This window comes from Colias croceus, chromosome 8 (genome assembly GCF_905220415.1).
Source record: "Colias croceus chromosome 8, ilColCroc2.1".
Classification (NCBI taxonomy): domain Eukaryota; kingdom Metazoa; phylum Arthropoda; class Insecta; order Lepidoptera; family Pieridae; genus Colias; species Colias croceus.
In genome coordinates this window covers 1284232-1305215 of record NC_059544.1, presented here as the reverse complement: position 1 = coordinate 1305215, position 20984 = coordinate 1284232, and the positions used below count along the sequence as shown (strand labels likewise).

At 32.1% G+C, this 20984-nt stretch overlaps 3 protein-coding genes across 3 annotated transcripts in view; 2 read left to right on the top strand and 1 right to left on the bottom strand.

The window, feature by feature from the left end:
• LOC123693661 (neutral ceramidase-like) overlaps positions 1-20984 on the top strand; it is a 43586-nt gene that overhangs the window by 906 nt on the left and 21696 nt on the right. The gene's annotated exons all lie outside the window — the stretch shown is intronic.
• LOC123693662 lies at positions 12898-15395 on the top strand. Its single transcript, XM_045638849.1, has 2 exons — positions 12898-14004; positions 14182-15395. The coding sequence occupies exons 1-2, from the start codon at positions 13164-13166 to the stop codon at positions 15366-15368; spliced, it is 2028 nt and encodes a 675-aa protein (XP_045494805.1). The 5' UTR covers positions 12898-13163; the 3' UTR covers positions 15369-15395.
• Positions 16304-19354, bottom strand: LOC123693633. Its single transcript, XM_045638819.1, has 4 exons — positions 19102-19354; positions 17854-18194; positions 17029-17261; positions 16304-16499 (listed from the first exon to the last, which is right to left on the bottom strand). The coding sequence occupies exons 2-4, from the start codon at positions 18187-18189 to the stop codon at positions 16304-16306; spliced, it is 765 nt and encodes a 254-aa protein (XP_045494775.1). The 5' UTR covers positions 18190-18194; positions 19102-19354.

Below are 20984 nucleotides of genomic sequence, written 5' to 3'. Positions count from 1 at the left end.
TACCTAGGTTTAATCAATGGGTTTATTGCGATTTGGGAGTTGCATCGAATACGGAACATTCTCATACGGTCTATACTTTTCAATATAGATACTTAGGTACTAGGTATAAATAGGGTCATTGTGCCTGTTCGCGTCCATGTGCCTATTCGCGTCCATTTTGCGGATATCTTTTAGAAAATTCACGAAAATAAGTAAACTTTAAGTAAAATTGTAATAAGAAAAATTACCGATAATACCTCAATGTATAAGAGATATGCACACATATTCAAAATATGCCTGTGCACCGCCTATCCTATTTAAAAAATTTTGGCTATAAAACGAGAGAGCTAAAACGCGCGGGAAAAAAAAATTTCCGAACCTCAAAGAAAAATCCTTGTAGGATCACTTTGATATCCGTCCGTATATGTATGTCCGTCTGCCGGTCTGTCTTTCTGTCAAGACCCTTTTTCTCAGTAACGCGTGAAGCGTGGAGGTATTAAGCTGAAATTTATATTGAATACTCAAGTCTACGGTCCCTTGAATCAGTCAAAAAATCAAACTTATAAGCCAAAGCAATCAAAAGATACAGCCGTTTATGCTGCAAATTTTCGCAAATTTCGACATTCGCAAGGGAATCAAAACCTACAGGGTACTTTCCGTGAACACAGACACTTGAAGTTCGATACGAAGCAACTCCTTATAGCACAAATAAGGGAAACATTGAAAAAAGAATCATTTACAGTTAAAACATATGAAAAAAAAACCTGTTAATACGGAACTCTCGGTGTACGAGTTCCACTCGCATTTGGCCAGTTTTTATTAAATAACTATATTCGCAAATAAATAATTTATTAAAATCTCATTTTTATTTGCATTTATCTGATAAAATATCACCCAATACACTCTTAATTCCTTTTCTAAGCTGGTGGACGCGAACTGGTCCACGGGTGGACGCAAACTGGAATTTTTGGACGCGAACTGGGTAAAACGCCTAATTCTGCTTTTTGTCTAGATAAATAAAAACCACATGATTTTTTCAACACAATTGAAAGTAAATCTTAAAATAGACTATGTAATAAACACGTTACATAAATTTTGCGTTGAAATTTGTACTGGAACATTTTTATTTTCTCCTTCAAACTTTCCAACTGCACTAAGTGGACGCGAACTGGCGCAATGACCCTACTTGTAAACAAATGTACCTAGGTACTATTGTAAACATCGATTGTAAATGGAAAAAAATCTGTTTGTCTCTTTGTTACTCCTTCACGCAAAACTGCTGAACCGATTTTCATAACTTGGTTTAGTAGGTACCTACCTACATATAACATAGGATAGTTCCCGTGGGATCTTCGCAAAAAAATACGTTCATACCTACTACCTATTACTAGTAGGTATGTAGGTATAGTGTTATCTGTGATATTCTGAACGATTTAATGTAAAACCATAAAAATGAACCAAATTAGGCATTTGGTCAGCTAGGTAAAAGCATTTCTATTTATTTTAAATACCTACATAGGTATTTAATTTATTTCTACTTAGAAATTAAAGCAAATTAGCTTATGAAATTGTTATTTTTGTCGCTAATACTGTAATGGTTTTCGTACAGGAAAAACTCATTGTCGGTCAAAAACGATTTTGACTAAGGGCGTCGCGTCGTCGTCATCAAAACCACTTTTGCAAAAATCAAGACAACAACATCGAGATATATGTATTACGTAGTACATATTATCTCTATGGACAACAAGCGGCAAAAAACGTTTTTTTGTAAGGTTTCTTTATAAATAGACCCCGTTTTGTTCCTCTAACGAAATGAGGCTGTTTGATGTTTACACTCTTGAAGAAAACTATAGGTACACAAAGGACTTGTCCAGGCACATTATCTTTATTATAGATAATCTTGTATTTAATAGCGAAAAGATAATAATTTCTTTGTTTATAAATTAAATGCAATAGTTAGGCTGTTTTGATAACAAGAAAATACTATCAATGATGTTTTTGTTTACGTATCGTAACTGATTAATTATATCAATGTGTTATCAACCTATGTGGAATATATATAATGTGCATTGTGCATATTATATCTAGGTACCTATATCGTTTCTAGTAGGTACTTATACATAATATATGAAACAGATACATAGTAAGTACCTACTTCTAAAAGTTCGTAACAGGTTATCTTTATTTTTATTTTTTGTTCGTGATCGTTCAATAATCAAGTAGGTAAAAAGTAAAAATATTTACAGTTTAAGTACATTATTACACGTAAGTTAAATTCACTTTCCAGTGAATTAATAAAAAAAATCATATTTCTTAAATGATTTTAATTAAAAAGTAAAATTACATTATACGTGTTATTATGAGCACGATGCTTCACAATATGTTTTTTATTCTAATATTATAATTTAAAGGAATAAAACGTTCTCACGAACGAAAGCACACCGTCAGCGCTTCACATTACATATAGCGTAGGGTTGTCACATAACTCCTCCCCCCGCAGATCCGCAACTATTTTAGGACATTGAGTGAAAATGTTGCGGCAGGATCAACTTCTGGGGCTGATGTTTTCTGTGTTTTCTGAATATTCATTTTCTTTGATTTGTAGCGACGATAGCACAGGAACATTGAAGTGGCCGCTGCGCTCAGTAGCTAAAGATGTAAAGTGGTATTGTCGTATGGTAGATGGAGTGCAGTCCCAAGGTTTTTAGCGTTCTCGTCGGAATATTACTGATTGGTGCAATTAAAATTTTTGTAGGTGTATCTTTTATTTCATTATTAATATTTGTAATAGTGAGGTCGTCAGTACGTAGAAAGCAGTTTGTAGGTAACGTTGCTATGAAACTGCCTTGGAGATGAAGGTATTCCTTACGCTTGCAGGATAATTTAACCTTTGTGAGATGAGGAAAAATAATGATGTAGTGACTGTCGTCCAATTTCTCCATTGCTGGCTTAGTTAATGTTAGGCAGGTGGATTCACAGTCGCTGGATATCTCTTGCGTGGTGATGAGTTTTGCAATACAGTCGGGTGAACTTCTTGTATGATGATTTAGGGTCGACTTCACATAGAAACCGATTGCTCTTCGATTGAACTTCGGGCATTCAGCCTCTATGTGCACATAAATATCTTTATTGGTTGCTATATAGGGATAGGGAGGTATGATGATATGATTTGTACGATTAAAGTGTGAGGAGTTATAATGGGGAATCTTAATATAATTACTATCCTATTTTTACTAAAGTATGATCCAGTGCGAATTATTCGCGGAGATCTACATTAATAATTTGTTCTGAATCGTAAAAGGAACGTAAAGTAACTAATATAATACTTAATATATCTATCCCTAACATAACATGGTGCGCTCGCGATGTACGCATAAAAGCTAAACTATCCTCTATATTTCTTATTACTAAAAGTAAATCATTAATATTATCGTCTAAGGAGTCTAGGAATCTGTATAGATGATGTTCTGTATAGAACCTAAACCATTTATCAATCTACGTTTTACAAAGCTTCTAACAAGGACGATACCTTATCCAATTTTTCGTTTAAATGTTGAATCCTAATTTTATATAGTAATAATGTACGGTTATAATAACTAATTGGTCGCATATTTTAATGAATTTTGTTAATACATGGGGGTTACCATCAAAATCTGGGACCACCCTTAAGCATTTAAAAATTTCTTCCGTGTCAAACGACATATTAAAACTATCAATACTTCTAATACTATCAACTAAACTATTTCTCGAGGACTGTTGGGTATTAACAGCCTCGGTACCCCGGGATTTCCTAGGATGGAAAATCGTGAAGGTTTATTCTAAAATTAATATAGGAATATAATATAGGAAAGCAACACAATAAAATAATTCTGTGCAACTCACATTGACATGGTTTCTGTATCGATGGCTGGATACTGCTGATGTTCTGGATACTCGCTTGGGTTTTTAAAAAAACCGGTCGGCCGCGCGGGGCCTCGGAACCGATATTCATTTCGGATATCTTCCCGCGGGCGACCCGAGTATCCTACCGACTGCGCCAGTTAAATTCACTTTCCAGTGAATTAATAAAAAAAATCATATTTCTTAAATGATTTTAATTAAAAAGTAAAATTACATTATACGTGTTATTATGAGCACGATGCTTCACAATATGTTTTTTATTCTAATATTATAATTTAAAGGAATAAAACGTTCTCACGAACGAAAGCACACCGTCAGCGCTTCACATTACATATAGCGTAGGGTTGTCACATAACTCGTACGTAAACTCTAATCAAGAGAAAAATAAATTCCTTATAAACAACAGCTAGGTATAGAAGATCACACCAAAGATTTGTCATTCCAAATGATGTTTTTAAACAGTCGAAGCGTGTTGAACAAGGTGTTGAAAGTGGGTTGTTTTGTGATTTGTCATTGACCGTGACCCGCCGACAAACGTTTTATGCAGTGTACAATACCATGCCTGTAGTAGCCGACTAGGTATACATAGGTAGGTAGGTATGTAGTTATGATGCGAACTAAAGTGGTCTATTTGATGCCTTAATTTTTTTATTGGTATCGTAAGTACCCAATTTAATAAGATCAGTCTTTTTTATCTGTTTAGCGTCCACAGTAGATAATAAACTCTTTGTTCGTAATGCCCGTGTGCAAGTTGCGTTCAAAAAGTAGAGAGGATTGTTTTCTTCTAGGTATTACCTACTACCAAAACTATTTTTTTTCGTAATGCTCATTAAAAAATTCACACTGAATGAATATTTTAAATCAGGTCAATGGTTTCAAAGATTATGTTCAATTAATAATTGCTCATTTGCTGGCAAATTGCAATGTAGGTATCACGTACATACCTAATAATTGTAAGACGAATTATCTTCCGATTACAGAGTCAAGGTCAAATCTAAATGATAATATTTGGATATTCGGATTCTTTGATAACTTAGCTGTCATCATCATCAGCTGTAAGGTCAGAGACCTTATCCATACTAATATGTATTATACATATATGCTAAAGTTACTCTGTCTGTCTGTTACTCAATCATATAAACTATTTTGTATGGAGATATTTTGATACCCGAGAAAGGACATAGGCTACCTTTTATTGCGAAATAATGTACAACCGCGGGCGAAGCCGGGGCGGACCACTAGTTAGCTATAAACTTGGCTATAAAATTCAAAATCAGAGAGTATTATTTTTCTTTAAAATGTCATCTAGTCAGTGATAATTGATATACCTATCGATTTTCAATATAAAATCCTGGTCAAGGTTTATTAATGCTTTTAAATATTGTAATTTGTAAATAAACAATTTAAAATTATTAATTTCTAAATATTTTTAGGTACTTATCCCTCTTGGCCAGTGTTGCCCAGTTTTTAAAATCGAATCAAAATTTATCGCATGTAAGTAAAGGATAGGACCAACAAATATAAAATAATAAGATATTATATTATATATATTTACCTTTGAAAGTATATTTTTTTATTAGATCATTGTTGTAAGTACTTACTTATGCCTTTAAATTATTATCTACAATATTTCCAACAAAATTATAAAAAGTTACTAAAAGTGTTATAATGCGTAAAATATGAAGTAATGCAAAGACAAAGTTTTTTGTAATTCGCATTACATACGAATAAATCCACGAATGTACGAAAGTTGCTTGCCTTGAATAATTAAACCCTTGTAAAGTAAGTTTATGTAATGTAATAATGAGTTTGTTCTAGACCTTTCTGCATTTCTAGGCCAAATTATTGAATCAGCACTGTTGTGTTCAGTGATCAGTCTTATATGTATAAATTTAGAAAAATACTAGCTTTGCCCCGCAGTTTCACCCGCATTGCTCCGCTCCTGTTGATCTTAGCGTGATAACATATAGCCTTCCTCGATAAATGGGCTATCTAACACCGAAAGAATTTTTCAAATCGGACCAGTAGTTCCTGAGATTAGCGCGTTCAAACAAACAAACAAGCTGCTCCGCGCGGTTTCACCCCCGTGGCTCCACTCCTGCTGCCCGTAGCGTGATGAAATATAGCGTATAACCTTCCTCGATAAATGGGCTACCGAACACCGAAAGAATTTTTCAAAACGGACCAGTAGTTCCCGAGATTAGTGCGTTCAAACAAACAAACAAACTCTTCAGCTTTATAATATTATTATAGATAGATATGTAAATTATACTCATAATAATTTTTATAGTACGTTATACATTGATGGATGATAGTATGTATGGATTTATGATTATACAATTTTAAAACTTAGCCAGGTGAACAACAACTATTGTCTACATTCCTTTCCAAAATTTAAGTCATTTAAGGCGTTAATAGGGGCTAGCGACCTTGGCGACGATTTACTAGGCGGAATCGGGGGACCGGCGCGAATCGTAGTAAAAGTACGTATAAAAATTATTTAAAAAGATATTTGGATATTGAATCAAAATTTAAAACAACCATGCCCTGTGTTTCAATTTCATAAACACACTGTAAAAACACTACAATAATTGACATTATATTGACTTAGCGTTTTGGTTTAAAGTACAAAAATCGACCTCAGTTCATGATTTTTTTCCAAAAAACCTGATTGTAAAATAAACAAATTAAAACAACCATGCCCTTTATCATATTCGAAACTATAATATACATTTTTTTAGATATTTACATAAAGAATCTAAGAAGAAAAACGGTTATAACTAGAGTTAATTTTCGGTATCAAAAGGGGATTCTACCCGATCCTTGTATAGTAATAAGCATAAACATATAACTTATTATATACAATTGAAACCATTACAAACACGATACATAAGTCCAATGTATTATTTCTAACAAAAAAATGCGCTCTGAAAATTAAAGTGAGTTTCAGCGACTTCACGACACTTTCAACTGATAGACGGAGAATCATGATAAATAGTTTAGAGAATTATTATTGTTATATACTTATTGTTACGTACTTACCTCATATGCCAACATTGTCTTCGTCGAAGTCGGTTAAACACCTCGATCTCGCAGTGCATTGATCATTATCCTGCCATAATTAGTATTCGTCCTAAATAGATATAAAATTCACTTTACCGAAGTGACCTGATCACTAGGGACAAGAGGTTCTTAAAATGTAGAAATCGTGAACAAGTATTTTAATTTATTCAGTAACAAGTTTCATTAGAAACTACTCTGGATGAAGCCAGATTGGTTATCCAGGTAAATAAAATTGGTCAACAAATGCATAATTATTTTCAATGAAACATAAGGGAATTGTATAGATTTTCATTATTTCCATATTATTATAAATAATAAAAAGCGTAAGAAGACTAAATAGTTATCTACAAATCTTCAGAATTTTTGGAATGGGAAAATTTCATTCATATTGACATTTAGAAATGTAAATTATAATAAACCAGTTAAATATTGCAAGATTTTATGTGAAGGCACATCGTTATTAACTTATTAGCATACTAAGTGGGTCAATGGCATATTTCGTAAATGTTAAAAACATGTGCTTTTCAGTATAATATACAAGAGAAATTACCTCAATTTATTTTATTAAAATATTTTTTACACAGCATGACATTCAAATATCGACCTTTATTATGTATATCGGCTATGCTCCGCGGTTTTACCCGCATATTGCTTGTCTTCTATTGGATGATTATAATATAAATTACCTATTATAATACCTATAGACTTCCTCGATAAATGGACTAGCCACATTTTTCAAATCAGTCTCATGGGCTACACCAGGGCAGGGTAACACACAGCTAGGTATGGCTCAACTTACAAGATGTTAGGCGATGCGTCACCTAATGTCTAGAAGAATAAATACCTAAAGACAGCTGTTGTTTTGAGCGGTATATAGGTACTCGTTAATTCAGTACTTTTCCATCACTATGCCTATACATACATTTTAATTGTGATTTTTTTTTTATAATAAAGGAAATTGTATAACTTTGACATGATGCATCTGCATATTTGCATATTTCTGACGACCCATTTTAATCCGACAAAACTAAATCATTATTGGTTTTTATCTTGATTTTATCCCAGTCCTATGATATTTTTTATTGAACAAATAATTGAAAATGACACTAGGCATATAATGAAGATAGCTTTTACGTATGCTGGCTTGACGAAATAATTGCTAAAAGGGATGGAAAGAAGATATTTTGTATAAAAGGTTTTTAATATTATGCTACATTATATTTTGAAGTACGCTACCTGAATTATCCACATAGTTATTATATTGTAGAGGATACGTTTGTAATGTTGTATCCTGAAAGATATTCCGACTTATTCCATCGACGACTTAAAATTCTCGAAGTTGCGATGACCTCTAACAATCTTTTACTCGGGTTGCAAACAAATAATAAATCATATTTCATTCTTTTAAGTCAGTTTTAGTACATTAATGTCAGAAAAGTAATAAGTGCGTGATACATAAGCGAGGAAACATTATTATAATGCTTATGCAAACAAAATTTTAACCCACAGTTTTAACCAAATATATCGTAGTCACGGATCATTAATTAATATAGATTTATTATTTTATCGTATAGTGCAGTAGTATAGTGCGGATTGGCTAAACGTTGACTTTATAATATAATTTATATATTCATAGCATTGAGCATTTTGTGAGCAAATTTTAATAGCTAAAGGATTTTACACTAATATATAACCAGTGTAAAATCCTTTAGATAACATATCTATATCTATACATACCTACCTATAATAAATCTGTAGAAGGGTCAATTCTGTACATTGAAAATATTGAAAAAATAAATACCAGGGGGTGTTACTGGATCGATACAAAACCCAAATATGTGATTAAAAAAGTTTTTGTCTGTCTGTCTGTCTGTCTGTCTGTCTGTATGTTCAGGCATCACGTGAAAACTAACGGTTCGATTTCGATGAAACTTGGTATAATTATACCTTATTATCCTGGGCATAAAATAGGATACTTTTTATCCCGGAAAAATACGTAGAAAAAATAAATCTTAATTTTTCTGCGCGGACGGAGTCGCGGGCGGAAGCTAGTTTTTAATAATTATAAGCCAAATGTGGATGACATAATCGTGAAATATTGACGATTTAGGTAATGATTTGGTCAAATTAAGTTAGCCACATCATGAAATGTGACCATTTCATGTAATTTTTAAGCATTTCATGAAGTGAGCAAATCTACGATATGGCCAGGACATACGAAAATAATACTCATAAATAGTGAAAAGAAGTAATATTATATGTGTCCTAGGTTTAATCAACTAACTCTCACTAGCTCTAGGGATGTGATATAAAATATCGATAAAAAAATAAAAATAGAAAGTGAAATTTATGAAACCTATTATATATACAGTCATTATCTGTTTATGACTATTATTTCTTTATTTTCCAAAATAAGAGATTTTGTTGGGTGTGCTCTATTATAAATGAGAAAGTTTGTTCACTTAGATATTCGTATAATTATTGACCACACACGTGCTTTGAATTAACAGCCCGTTCACACATGGGAGTCCGTTTTACTTGAACGTTTTTAACGGATACGTCATAAATTTATGCTCTGTTCACACATAAAAACGGAACAGTAAAACGGAGACATGTGTGAACGGGCTGTAATATATATAAACAAGCTACGTTTCTTTAGAATACAAAAAGGAGGTTCTCTTTACTTTATTGAAATGTTAAATTTAACAACTAACCTCTCAGAAATTAGAATAATCAAACGGCAATGTTAAATTTTCAGATCTATAAATTCAACATCGTTTTGTGAAATCTTTCTCTAGCATATTATGATTTCAAAATACAAATTTAACAAGAAACAATTCCGTAAAGATGCTCTTATTGTTATAGTCATATTTTCGCAACTATACCTATCGATAGCGGGTGGTTGAACGTACGATGCAATAAAATACTTATCGACGTTTACATCAACAAAGACATCCCTATTAGTTGCAGCAAGTCGTGATGAAAGTGAACCGACCACATTGTGAAACGGTGCATTCTCTTCTTAAGATTTCCATAGTTTTTACTTGGGTAATTAAATTATATGAAGACATTATGGTTAGAATCGTGTAGAAGAGGTTATTTTTCTGTCGGATGAGTTAAAAATTAGATTGACATGTTTTATCTAGCGTCTAGTGTTCCTGGAACTTTTATTTACTCAAATGGATTGTTATTTGTTATCATGTCACGCGAAACGGTTGTAAAACGTGCCGAGTATCGATTTTTAAGGAGTAGGTAAGTATGTTAAACAAGACGCATTAGTATATCTTCTATGACAATTATATTGAAAAATGAAGAATATATTATGTGAATGCATTTATTATTACAAAGTAGGTAAATGTTCATTGTCGTTTGACGGATTTTTTTTTAATATTTTGCGCATTATATCGAAAAGAATCCATAAAAATACAGCTAGAAATAACCGCAGTGATTTATGAGGTTTTTATCTATACTTTTATAAATTCCACTGTTTTCTTGAATAGATAATTATCCGAATGTCAACGATAGAAATATTTTTATTCCGTTTTCAGTATTGACATACCACATAGTATATCACCACATTACGTCCATGCTTTCTAAGTTTCTAGTACTTATTAATAAAATTAGTAGGATTATCTTTTTAGGGGGCACAGTTTCAATGTTTCTTTAAACGTAAGGCATCTTGAGAAAGTAAATAATTAGTTACTTACCTTATAATAAAATTTAAAAGTACATATTAGCCATTTAATACGAAGGCTTTACATTATAAATTATAATATTGAGTAAACTATACAATATATATCTAAACCACAGTATTACAATATATCTCCTAAACCCCTCTCTTAAAAACGGTGTATCATACATTAATGTATGTATAAACAATAATAATGAGTCACTTCTCGTTTCGCATATCTTGTGAGATAGACCGAGGTACATTTCCTGTTTAATACAGGAAAATATTGCGTGTTAGTTTGGATCTTGGTTTGGATAATTGTCAAAGCGAGTTAGGCTGGTTGCAGAGCTTGACCGACCATCAGTGCGTACCGTCGGTCCTGACGATACGATACACATCAACAATGTGTATGACTATGACACTAATACGCATGACAATACGCGTGCGTATGGTCGGTCTAGCTATGAACGGTTTTATGAATTTCCATGCGCAATTCACGTACGCACTGATGGTCGGTCAAGCTCTGCAACCAGCCATAGAGCCTATGGTAAATTAAATCAAGTATGTTTGTTTGTGTTGGATAAGCATATAATTATTTGTTCAATAACTACCGGTTTTATGACTTATTTCATGTATGGAAATATAACAAAGCTGTATACCTAATGTTCTAATAGGATTTGGAATTTTGGACCTACGAGGGCGAAACCACGATTCCTGCCTTAGTATGTGGGTCAATCAATTTTTAAAGGTCCCGATCATAATTTTCTCGTATTTTTTTTTTTTACTTAATTTTCAGCATTTTACTATTTCATTTAGAAGATAATTCTTCGTAGATTAAGATTATATAAGCAGCAGTGATGTTGATTAAATACATTTGTGGATTTAACTTCACGAACAGATCTATTCACGGGAAATAATGTCCTTTGGACAACTTACACAATAGTACTTTTTTTAATGTTAAATTCCCTTAAGAATTAAAACAAATTCTTCTAATATTAAATAATAAATAATATTTTGATATTTGTTCTATTTACACCCAAAATACGAAATATTTTTATTAAAATTGAAACGAATGATGTCTTTTGAACAACCAAATAATGTTTCATAGATAAAAAAGTTTCAGTAAAGCGGAAATAGTGATATTTTTTACAAAAAAACTATTAAGGCGAGGTTGTTACGTATCGTATTATTGATTTTACTTAATTAAAATGAACTGATTCTCGATAAAACTGAATGAATGAAGTATAATGTGATTTTCATATGGGGACATCTTAGTTGTAGTAGTAGCGTCTTGATTTTTGAAATGTTAAAATTACAATTAAACTAGACATAAAATCGCGTAATAAAAATGTGTTCCCGAAACAGCCGAGTAATAAACAAAACATGAACTATTTAACTGTTAAAGTATAAGTTTTATATAATTATTGTCCTAGGGACAACCAAATTGTCCATGGTACAACCACTTTGGTTGACCAAGTGACTGGTTGTCCGCGGGACATTTTTTAAATTTTGAGCCGCCAAGCAAATACTATTGTTATTTTATATATTAATCTCAGCTCACACTAAAATATAGACGAAAGCGCATCTCGTGTAGTATAATTGATAACAATGCATCAAGTACTTACGTTTTAATCACAGTTGTCTGACGGACTGACAAAAAAGCCACCCCACACTCACCAACAACGCTCGGACGACTGTTGCCGTGATTTTATACAAATCAAAGTGGCGTTTGAGCCCGACAGTTAATTATTGTGTTTAGCTTGTTGTTTAGGAATCTACCGCGCCATATGTGTTTTGGTTTCATAACTAAATTACGGTTGTCTGTGAGACCTGTGTCATGTAGGTGATTTATGGGGACAAAAGTAAAATGCCTGAAAATCGTATTATATCCAATAAAAAAAAATGGTTTGTATGTTTGGATGTCAATAATTATGTACTGAAACAAGGAGTGTATTTGGTATTTATGGTCGTGATAGTATGTGTTCGTGATGCGAACCCAAGCAGCAACCAAGCGTAATGAACACCTAAAAAGCAGCTAATGTATCACTTAACGCTGTTTTACAGCTGTATAAGAACGTTGATAAGACATTGTAGTGTTATAATGTCGGTTTAGGAGTAATTATTCAGCTCTAACTGTATTAAGTCTGTATTAAGGAGTCAAAGTACGCTTAAAGTTCTAAATCAGTGTATGATAACTGTCATGTACAGCTTTAAGTTTCCTGTAACGCTTTAATCTCATTTTAGTATTAAAGCTATACAATAGCTGCATTTTGCATACCGACACTTACTGAATACAGCTTAGAGCTGTATTATGGTGGTCCTCAAATCTTATTTCTGTATTATGAAGTAGGCAAACTCTCTTCTACAGCTTCTTTTTATGGTGTAATTGTACACCCTTTTACTGACGATAGCTGTCTAATTTCTGTCTTTGAGAGTATTAAACAGCAATAAAAATAAATGACGCCTATAGTACTGTCTTAATCTGTATAAGTGACAGTCGCCATTTTGAATTATTGTGCATTGTACGCTATTTTGTGATTGTTTTAAAAATATGTGGAAAAAGCGAAAAAGATTTGGTGCTATTAGAAGAAAGATTGAACAGGAATATTTAAATATTACAAATTATCAACAAAATGAAATAACTGCCGAGGAACATGGAGATATTGCAACAGATCAGATCACCTACAGTCAAGCGTCAGAACCGTCGACATCTAATGAAAGGGGTTCCGTAGAAAATATTATTGTGAATGATCAAAGTTATATCAGGTGTAACTTATTAGCTTTACCTTCTGCAACTGATGACGACTTTTTATCATGCAGCAGTTCAATTGACGGCGAAAGTGAATATGAAAAAAATTTATTATTTCGCCAACAAATACAGAATTGGGCCAGAGAAAGAAACATAGCTCAAGTGGCATTGAATGATTTAGCTACTATCATAAACTTAAGATTTCCAGGAATTTTACCATGCGATGCCAGAACAATTTTAGGTACTGCAAAGCAAATACAAATCAAACCGATTCAAGGAGGTGAATATTGGCATAACGGCCTAACTAAATCTTTAAAAAATATATTAGAAAAATGGGATGACGTTCCGAATAAAATTTGTTTGAATTTCAATTTTGACGGTCTTCCAATATTTAATAGTTCTAATAAAGAGTTTTGGCCGATTTTATGTACTATATTTGAAAGACCCGATGTAGAACCGTTAGTGATTGGTATTTATTTTGGTGTTGGAAAACCAAAGCAAATTGACGAATATTTAAATGATTTTGTTAACGAAATTGACAACCTAATTAAAAATGGAATGTACGTTGAACAAATCAAGAGTAAAGTATCTATAGGAATAAGATGTTTTATATGCGATTCTCCTGCGAGAGCTTACATTAAAGGTAATAGAACTGAAACAGTAGAATATAAGTAAATCATTATGCATAAATATCAAAAGATTGCAATTCACTTAAGTAATGCTACTACTTTTCTTTCACTTAAGTAATGAACTATGAGAATAAATATGAATAATTTAAATACAAGTCACTTTGATAATGGTATATTAATTTATTTTTCAGGTGTATGCAATTTTAATGGAAAGCATGGATGCTTAAAATGTGTGACCGTAGGAGAATATTCACATACATCCCATACAGTAACTTTTCCTGATATGAACTGCCGTCCGAGGACTGACCAAGAATTTCGTGACAAGAAGTATGGACCTCACCATAAAAAAGACTCACCTTTACTACGATTAGGAATCGATATGATTGAAGACTTCCCGGTAGCAGATTCTTTGCATCTAGTCGACTTGGGCATAATGAAACGGTTACTAGTTGGTTGGCGCAATGGTAATTTTGGAAAGTACATAACTAAATGGTGTGCCAAAGATATTGAAACAGTTTCTAATTTTCTTTCTGAATGTAAATTGCCATCTGAAATTCATCGGTCAGTGAGAGGACTAGATTGTCTTTCCCATTGGAAAGCATCTGAATATAGATCATTCTTGCTTTATTTAAGCATTGTTATACTTCCACATGTGATGTCACATGACGCATTATGCCATTTTTTGACGTTTTTTTGCGGAATAACAATATGTTCTAGTAAAAACTATGTTCATTTACTTCCGTTGGCAAAAGAGTTCCTACAGTATTTTGTTGAACATTATAAAGTCTTTTACGGAGTAGATTATATTACAAGTAACGTTCACAATGTGGCACACGTCGTGGATGAAGTACAACGGTTCGGTTCGCTTCATACTTTCAGTGCATATCCTTTCGAGAACAAGCTTTATTTAATTAAAAGGATGCTTAGGCACGGACACAAACCTCTTGCTCAAGTGGCGAAAAGATTTAGCGAAGATTTAGTAGCTTCAGAAATCGTACAGAGCAGAAAAAAAATCGTATTTAATGAACCATTTGTAAGCACTAACAATAAAAAACTAACTGCACTACATTTCAAGGACTATAAACTGTCACCAAAATCGAAAGATAAATATTTTTTATGCAACGATGGTCAGATTCTCGAGGTAAAGAAAATATTTATGCTTGAGAAAAAAATAAAAATATGCGCTCTTATAATTACAGACTTAGCAGAAGTTTTTGAATCACCAATAAAATCGTCATATTTGAATATATTCAAAGCCAAATTGCTTGCCTCTGGGCAAATTGAGACCATTGTTAATCCTGAAGATGTAAAAATGAAACTAGTATGTATAGAACATAAAAACCAATTATATTTTATACCCCTTTTGCACACAGTTTGATAGAGAAATAAAATTTATTATAATTTATATAGATTTTTTATTTTTTATCAGTTTTCATAATAATACAATTGCAATACTCATAGCAAAGTAATTTTCTACATATTATCTATAAACCGTGAAATTTAAGTATTAGGTTCCGTTTGTCAGGAGAACCATGAATATAAACAACTTTCACTTAGGGGCCTACTTACTATCTTGAAAAAAAAAGCAATAGCTATATCATACAAATTAGTCGAATAAGTATTGATATAAGTAAGAATGTAATTTATTGTAATCAAACAGCTGGCTTTTGAATATGAGCTAGAGTTAGTCCCAAAGTAAAAGATTTTCATAATCATGAATTAAATATCTTCACTAACGGAACCTTATAACTAATAACTCTTCACGGTTTATACAGGGTGTAAAAAAGAGTATAGAAACTTATGGATATTGTTTTCCTCGAGGATTATAAGTTAAATAAAAAAAATTGACTTCCTTAATTTAACGTCTGTTTTCAGAGGAAAATTGTTTAGTTTTCATTTTTAATTAGCTAAGTATTTAAATTAAATGCAATGCAAAATAAAAAGAAGTTTTAGTTATTACTTATGTGTTTTTGGTAAGTATTAAACTAACATAACTACTATGTAAAATACTATATAAGTTTTGGTATATGTTTTGTCTTAAGGACAATCACAGTCTTTTGATTATGTATCTTCTTAAAAAATAGGTTGGCTTAACAAAATCTTTTTTTCCAGTCAGTCTTATAACATACTAATTTATAATAGTTTAATTACTACTTTGTCTTATAAGAAAATCACAGCCACGAGATTACGTGTTTTTAAAACAACTTAATTCTACGTTTTTTGAACCGATGTTATAGCTAAAGAATCACTTTGTTAATAGGTAGTAATACCTATTAACAAAGAGATTAACAAAGAGATAGGTAGTAATACCTATTAACAAAGAGATTCTTCATCCTCCTCTCGTTCACTAGATTCTGCGTCATTTGCTATATTTTCAGAGATTTCTTCGTTCGTTTCCATATCATTTTGTATTTCCTCTTGATTTCCGGCGTTTTGTTTTTCTTGTCGTGGTCCAGTTTTTTTTGTCCTTATTCTTTTTGTAGAGGCTCTTTCGTTTTTATTCAGTTTCCTTTTGCCAGAGTTTTTTAACACAGACTTGAAAAAATTTTCGTTATCAGTCAGGGTGTAAGTGCCATCCCAGGACCTTACAAGTTCAAAGAAAAAGTTAAGGATGTTTTTGTATTTTTTCAAACCAAATTTAGTCTCCTCGCTCTTCCTGCTCCCCCCTGTCCAAGAGCATTTACACAGAAATTCCCGAGATAGAAACATGTCTAGTATTTTATAGGCGCATGTTGCCCCTTTGCCCTCTGATTTTGGACATACAAAAGAATATTGTGTTAAAAGTTTAATTTTATTTTTTTTGTCCAATAGAAATGACTCGATCTTCTCTAGGTCTGCAATAGAATCAATAGGTTTTATGATGAAAGCTTCACTATCAAATCTTAGTTTGGATTCGGCCAATGAAACCACATCTGCATTTTTGTTCAGATCCTGTTTGGAAAATCCATCTTCTAGTTGTACCGATAAGCTTGCCAATTTATGAAATATTTTTTTTTTGATTAGTTTCCAGAATGTTTATTTTTTGTTCCATATTATACTGATTTTGCAAAATTTTTTGTAGATACTGAATAGTCTGATTGACATCATTATTTTGCTGGGTTTCAATAGGAATTTGAGTTTCAAAGGGCAAGGTTACCATGCTGCCCGAATTTGTTTCTACATCTGGTTCATTCACGACGTATTGAACAATATATTCCGCTGCAGTTGAAGCGTCCAGATCGGGATGTAAAGAAGCTGATGAAGTGGATGGTTGAGTTGGTGTCTTAAAAACCTGAAACAACATAAAATAAATATTATCAAAAACATCATAAAATGTTATCAAAACTGCAATATATTTATAAGTCTAATACGGAATGTAAACATTTCAAACAAAATACTCATATTGAATCTATATATAATATTATACATATATAATACATTGTATTGAATAGGTATAAAGCGCGCTGGTGCCGAACCACGCGCCGCTCGTCAACGAGGCTGGGTCGCTGAACGATCGTCAAATATCAAATATGGCTCTGTGCCTTATTTATTAACTCATCACGAATCCGCTAAAACTGCTAGACCCATAATTTAATTTAAGTTAATTTAATTTATTTTACAGTTAGTAGACATTCGCGGAAAAATTAAGGATTTTGCGATGAGCTGGCATTAAGGGGGTCTAAAAGACCTCGCAAGTTTTAAGACAATCCTCAATAAAAACTACTTATTCTAACCGTGCAATGACTGGGAGGTTCGTCTAGTGAACCTATAAAATGTAAAGTATAAATGCAATTGGGTGCGGATTTTGAAAATTTGAGTACGTCTGCTTACTTGCTGAGACCACACTACTAATCAAAATAATGTAAAAAGTAAAATATACAAACCAACTGCTCTGCTAAAGCGTTGTAGTTCACGTATTCTTTTTGACATTGCACTTTGCTGTTTTGTATTTCTCTGTCGGTGTCATCCGTATCGCTTCTTTCAAGCATAAGCCCTAATTCTCTCTCTGCTTCCGAAAAGGACGGTATTGAGTGTCTTTTTACTCGACACCTTGAGGCTGACCATCCAGTTGCAGGTAAACAATTTTCATTCATGACCAATTTGCGCACATCTAAGCAGTTTTTTGGCCATTTCAAAATGCCATTTGTTTCCCATAAACTGGGTACAATGAAAAGTAAACATTTCCCTTTCTCGACTGTCTCCACAATCTTGAACGGCATTTTTCCTAAAAAATAAATAAATATGTAAGTACTTATTTTATTATAAAAGGGTTTTTTAAAAACAAGATTTTATGTAGGTAATTTACAAGTCCATACAAAAAATCTATTTAGTTCAATCAAACAACATGAAGGTAGTTTCTATTTCAGACAGATCGATAACAGGTTATAAGTTGTGAGGCTAAAAACGCTATAAAAAAATGAAATGAGCCTTGAATAGTTAGTAATTCAGAATACACTAGCCTTGTATTTCAACAAAGATTTTAGGGTTTTGTAGAAGCCTCTATTTAATATTTCAAAGTGGATTCGTGTTATTATAATGTTCATAAACCTAAACTTATAATTATTTCCCAGATGTAGTAGGTGCATTGTGAGAATTGATGAATTGCATATGTTTTGGACTGCATCACTTTATTTATTTCTTTACAAATTCTAGGCCGCAAATCTACAATAATTGCTTTGAAATTTATAAAAAATATGTAACTTTAATAGTTTATTTTCGAAAACGTGATGTGATCTCTCAGCGCATTTTGGTTTTTCACTTAATATTACGTATCTCTAAAAAGGGTTACAGGTTACGTTCGAAACACTGCTATGCAACATTATTAGTAAATTTATTCGTTTATACAGCCCATCAACCACTAAAAGCTGAATACTAGTATCCATTACCTACATAGTACAGCTATTAATGCTATAAGACCATCAAAATAGAATTTAGGCTGCTTAGCAAATTGTCGCCATTTTATCAATTACAAATCGAAGATTACGAACATGAATACATAAAAATTAGACTAATGTTTTTATGTTTATCAATATTTTCAGTTTGTCCAATAACCTACCATGCACCAATGAGGCTATACGTCCATTAATTCAAACATTTTTAAATTCTAACCTATAAAAACCATATTTACTTACCTTATTTAATATCTCTTCCTTTGTTATTTTGCTGGCGCGTTTATTTTTTATCACAAAACATATATATGTCCACAATAAACTTATTTTTGCACGATAATGCGAATCTCCAAATCTTTAAACACAATAGCGACTAGCGTTTACAACAAATAAATGTCACTTGGATTATAAAATAACGCCATCATTAAAATAATCTTCTGTTTCGTTTTAATTCTTTTGTAACTATTTATTCAACAGACTTTTTACAACGTAAAGCTTAACAAGTGAGTAACAATGTAGTAATTGGAGTGTATTGGTTTCCTCGTACACCATAGTACAGCCGCAAAACAGCTATTATGCAGCCTATTTTATGCTTATACAGCTACTGTACAGCTAATATAACGCAAAACGCTGCATAATTTGTGCCAATTTCAGGGGTATAAGTTCTGTATAAGCGCTTATACAGCCTTCATGCAGCCAAGAAATACAGCATTATGAGTATAAACGAACTTCAATAGCGCTGTTATACAGCTTGTGATGCTGCTTGGGAAGTTTGTTAATGCATTGTGGCATGGGGACAAATGTGATAGTACTGGAAAATTGCATTTAGTCACTCGACAACCATGAAACAACGCACAAATTAATAAAACAAGTAAAATATTGTTCGCAATAATGCTAGAAAATATTAAAAGGAATATAATTAAAACGAATTTAACTCTTTATGATTTCATGTTTATTAATTATCCTTCAGGGACATGATCCGTACACGTCGGACCAATAAAAGTTGATCGACCCATGTACTATGTACATTGTACAACCTATTTGTGTGCTATATAAGTAATTCAGTTAAATGGATCAAACCTATGAACCATGTAGTAGTCTCTGTTTTCTAGTGGATATTATTTATATGACTTAGGCCCGATTTTTCAATCCTTAGTTAAAACTTACCCGTTCAATAAACTATTACACGATAATATTAAAATGTCATCTAAATAAACTGCCAAATAAAGGCAAACAGAAAATATTTTTGAAATGGTAGTTTAATACCTTATTCGATGAATAAGTTTTAACCAACGATTGAAAAATCAGCCCTTAGCAAGATAAAATTATAACTAAACATGAATAAATCTTTAATTAATTAAATATTTGAAAAAAGAACCAGATAAAAATATAAAATTGCCTGCGTTTGCTAGATTACAGTTGTCATAACCACGTCATAACTCATAGTAACAGAAATTGATAACTTCTTATTTCAATATGCGGTGTGTCTTTATCTAAGTAGGTACCTAGTACCTACTTATTCTCTGCTACTTTGTAAATTAATGAGATTATTTCATTCAATTCATTTATAAATTCTAAAGACATTAAGACAGGGTTGATAACCACGCTGTAAATAATTGAAAGAGTCAAATTAAAAATAAGTTATTAAAACATTTGTAAATAACTTGACACAACAATGGCACCGTATCTATAAATATACATAGTAGGTATGCATTTTAATTGATTTTAATGTTTAGCAGCAAATGTTGGTTATAAAATTATTTCTTGTTGATTTTTTTTACAGAATTGGCTGTATTTTTGTTATTGAAGAAAATGATGATAACATTTTTCTTATTGTTTTACAAGGCAGCCCTAGCGCACTTCAATTTTGAATGATGGCTGACGCATAAAACAGTCGTGATTTACACGAATCAATTACATAAGTAATTGATCACGATACTGAAATTATAAAATATCAATGTCATACAGATCGTTACTGAACAATTAATTTGTTTTAATTACTTAATGTATTTGGGCCACTTATTCTTTAGTAGTTTTCTTCTTTTTGTTTGCTTACGTAGGTGTCCTTAACATCTCGTTTTTTATTAATTATCCACTTTTTAATACATCATAATATAGATTCTGCG

Coding starts and splice junctions, on each gene's coding strand:
- LOC123693633 (XM_045638819.1), bottom strand. CDS start 18,189: ATGCCGTTCAAGATTGTGGAGACAGTCGAGAAAGGGAAATGTTTACTT. Junction 17,262..17,853: donor ACGCTTTAGCAGAGCAGTTG/GTTTGTATATTT, acceptor ATGTTGTTTCAG/GTTTTTAAGACACCAACTCA. Junction 16,500..17,028: donor CAAAAAATTTTGCAAAATCA/GTATAATATGGA, acceptor CTCTGGCAAAAG/GAAACTGAATAAAAACGAAA.
- LOC123693662 (XM_045638849.1), top strand. CDS start 13,164: ATGTGGAAAAAGCGAAAAAGATTTGGTGCTATTAGAAGAAAGATTGAA. Junction 14,005..14,181: donor TGCGAGAGCTTACATTAAAG/GTAATAGAACTG, acceptor TTTATTTTTCAG/GTGTATGCAATTTTAATGGA.